The sequence below is a fragment of the Melampsora larici-populina genome (genome assembly GCF_000204055.1).
Source record: "Melampsora larici-populina 98AG31 unplaced genomic scaffold MELLAscaffold_54, whole genome shotgun sequence".
NCBI lineage: Eukaryota > Fungi > Basidiomycota > Pucciniomycetes > Pucciniales > Melampsoraceae > Melampsora > Melampsora laricis-populina.
This window is the reverse complement of record NW_006768818.1, coordinates 390,751-392,630: the sequence shown is the minus strand read 5'-3', so window position 1 is coordinate 392,630 and position 1,880 is coordinate 390,751. Positions and strand designations below refer to the sequence as shown.

The window sequence follows — 1,880 nt, the reverse complement described above, 5'->3', positions numbered from 1 at the left end:
AATTGTTTAGGGATGATGCGAGCCCTTGGAAGAGGAACTCTTAATGTTACGACCATTTCTCGAAGCCGTATCAGCCCTGGTTGGAAAGCTGGTTCAATGCTTACTATCATCACAACTCATCCTGACTCACCTGATCTTGATCAAAACATACTCGATCGACTAGTATTTGAAAAGGCCGACATCATGTATTATGTCGATCGTCTTGCATTGATTGGAAGTGGAGCGTTTATGAACTGTTACAAAGCAAAGGTTGTAATCGAGGGTCAAGTGCGAGATATGGTTGCTAAGCAGGGAATAGGAGCTTCAATCAGTATTGAAAGCTATCAAGCATTGGCACAGCGCTATCTACAAGCAGAAAGGTGTATAGAGATGTTCAAGCTTGCTGTTCAGTCCCATCGAGATGATATTCCAAAGGATATCCATGATCTATGCCAAAAAATACGGGTCAGTGTATTCTCTTCCTCATAACATGCTGAATCGATGTCTAATATTGATTTACCACCCTCAGCTTGTCAAAAACTTTATTGTACACCGAGGACGCTCGGATGATCCTAAAACAGCCGACATATTTTTATTTGAAGAGAAGATTGAAGGAAATTTTGTGAAATTTTTTGGTAATCTATTCTTTGGAATCCCCGAGGACAAGGAGAATGAAACCATATATCAGATTATGCATACATTATCACACAAAACTTATCATGATAGCTATGGTAGATGGATGATTGCAGATATTCAAGGAAATAAAGACGGGCTACTCACAGACATCGCTATCATAGATGAAGAGTGAGTCCTTTTTTGCATTTTTTGTTTGTTTAATGCTCTAACTGAAGACTTTTCAGGTACCCATGGACTATGGGAAACACCAACCGACTTGGTTTGATTGGATTTTGCCTAACAGCAAAATGTAACTCCTTGTGTAAGTATCTTGACCTCCCACCTCCTCGTAGTGCTAGATACCCCAAGCTTGTGAATGGTGTAGTGGTTGAAGGGACTGAGAACAATTTTCCCGTGCTGGATTCTGATGCTGAGCGCTCATGGGAATTAGAGGCTGGTATCCGTTCTATTTGTGCATCAACTCATTGTTAAAAAATATCTTCTATGAAGATAATTTCAATGTTAAATCTCTCATCTAAAATAATAAAAAAGATACTTTATATTCTTTCAAATTTAAAAACTATAGATAATAATGAAATACACATTTGGCCCTCTGATCTCAAACAAACAAACTAAATCTTGCTTTCTTAATTCCACAAAAGACTGAGTATTGTGAGATTCAACATAATGAGCAACTAAATCTGACCATCATCTACTACATCTTCAGAATCTCCAAATCTGTTAAACCTGTCATACTCTTCGTATTCTCCATCGGAGTTCAACATTCCTTCTGGAAATTCATCTAAATCTACATTCATATACTTCAATAGTCCCAGAACTGCTGTAAATACTTCCCATACATTGTTTAGAGTGATCTTGGATTCAATAAAGCCTAGCTCTTTGATTATGTTTGAGACAGTAGAAGCAAATATGGGTGGGGTGATTTGAAATAAAGTTTCTTCATCTGGGTAATAATGAGCAATCATATTTTGTACAAATTCTTTAGGGACCTCGAGCCCACCTTCAGTTCCTTTGTACTTTTCAGGTGCATAATGACACACTTCAGGTGAAACCCCTGTTGGAACAAGGGAATACTTTTGTTTGGCAATGCGGTTGAAGTTACGTTCCAGAATGAAGGAATCTAATATTCTCTGCACAAGCCTTATAAAAAGATGCAGGAACAAAGCCCTATAGACAGAGTAAAAATCATAATGAATATCATGAGTTAAGTGAAAAGATTTAAATGAGGATTGTACGTACTTCTGGATAGATTCTTTAGGGTGATA

General features: G+C 37.6%; 1 protein-coding gene across 1 annotated transcript; it reads left to right on the top strand.

Moving 5' to 3' along the window:
* Positions 1 to 12: 12 nt before the first annotated feature.
* On the top strand, positions 13 to 1,086 carry MELLADRAFT_111511 (uncharacterized protein; the record flags this gene model as incomplete). The annotated part of the gene is made up of 3 exons (XM_007415857.1): positions 13 to 444; positions 509 to 783; positions 840 to 1,086. The coding sequence occupies 3 exons, from the start codon at positions 13 to 15 to the stop codon at positions 1,084 to 1,086; spliced, it is 954 nt and encodes a 317-aa protein (XP_007415919.1).
* Between the last annotated feature and the right edge of the window lie 794 nt (positions 1,087 to 1,880).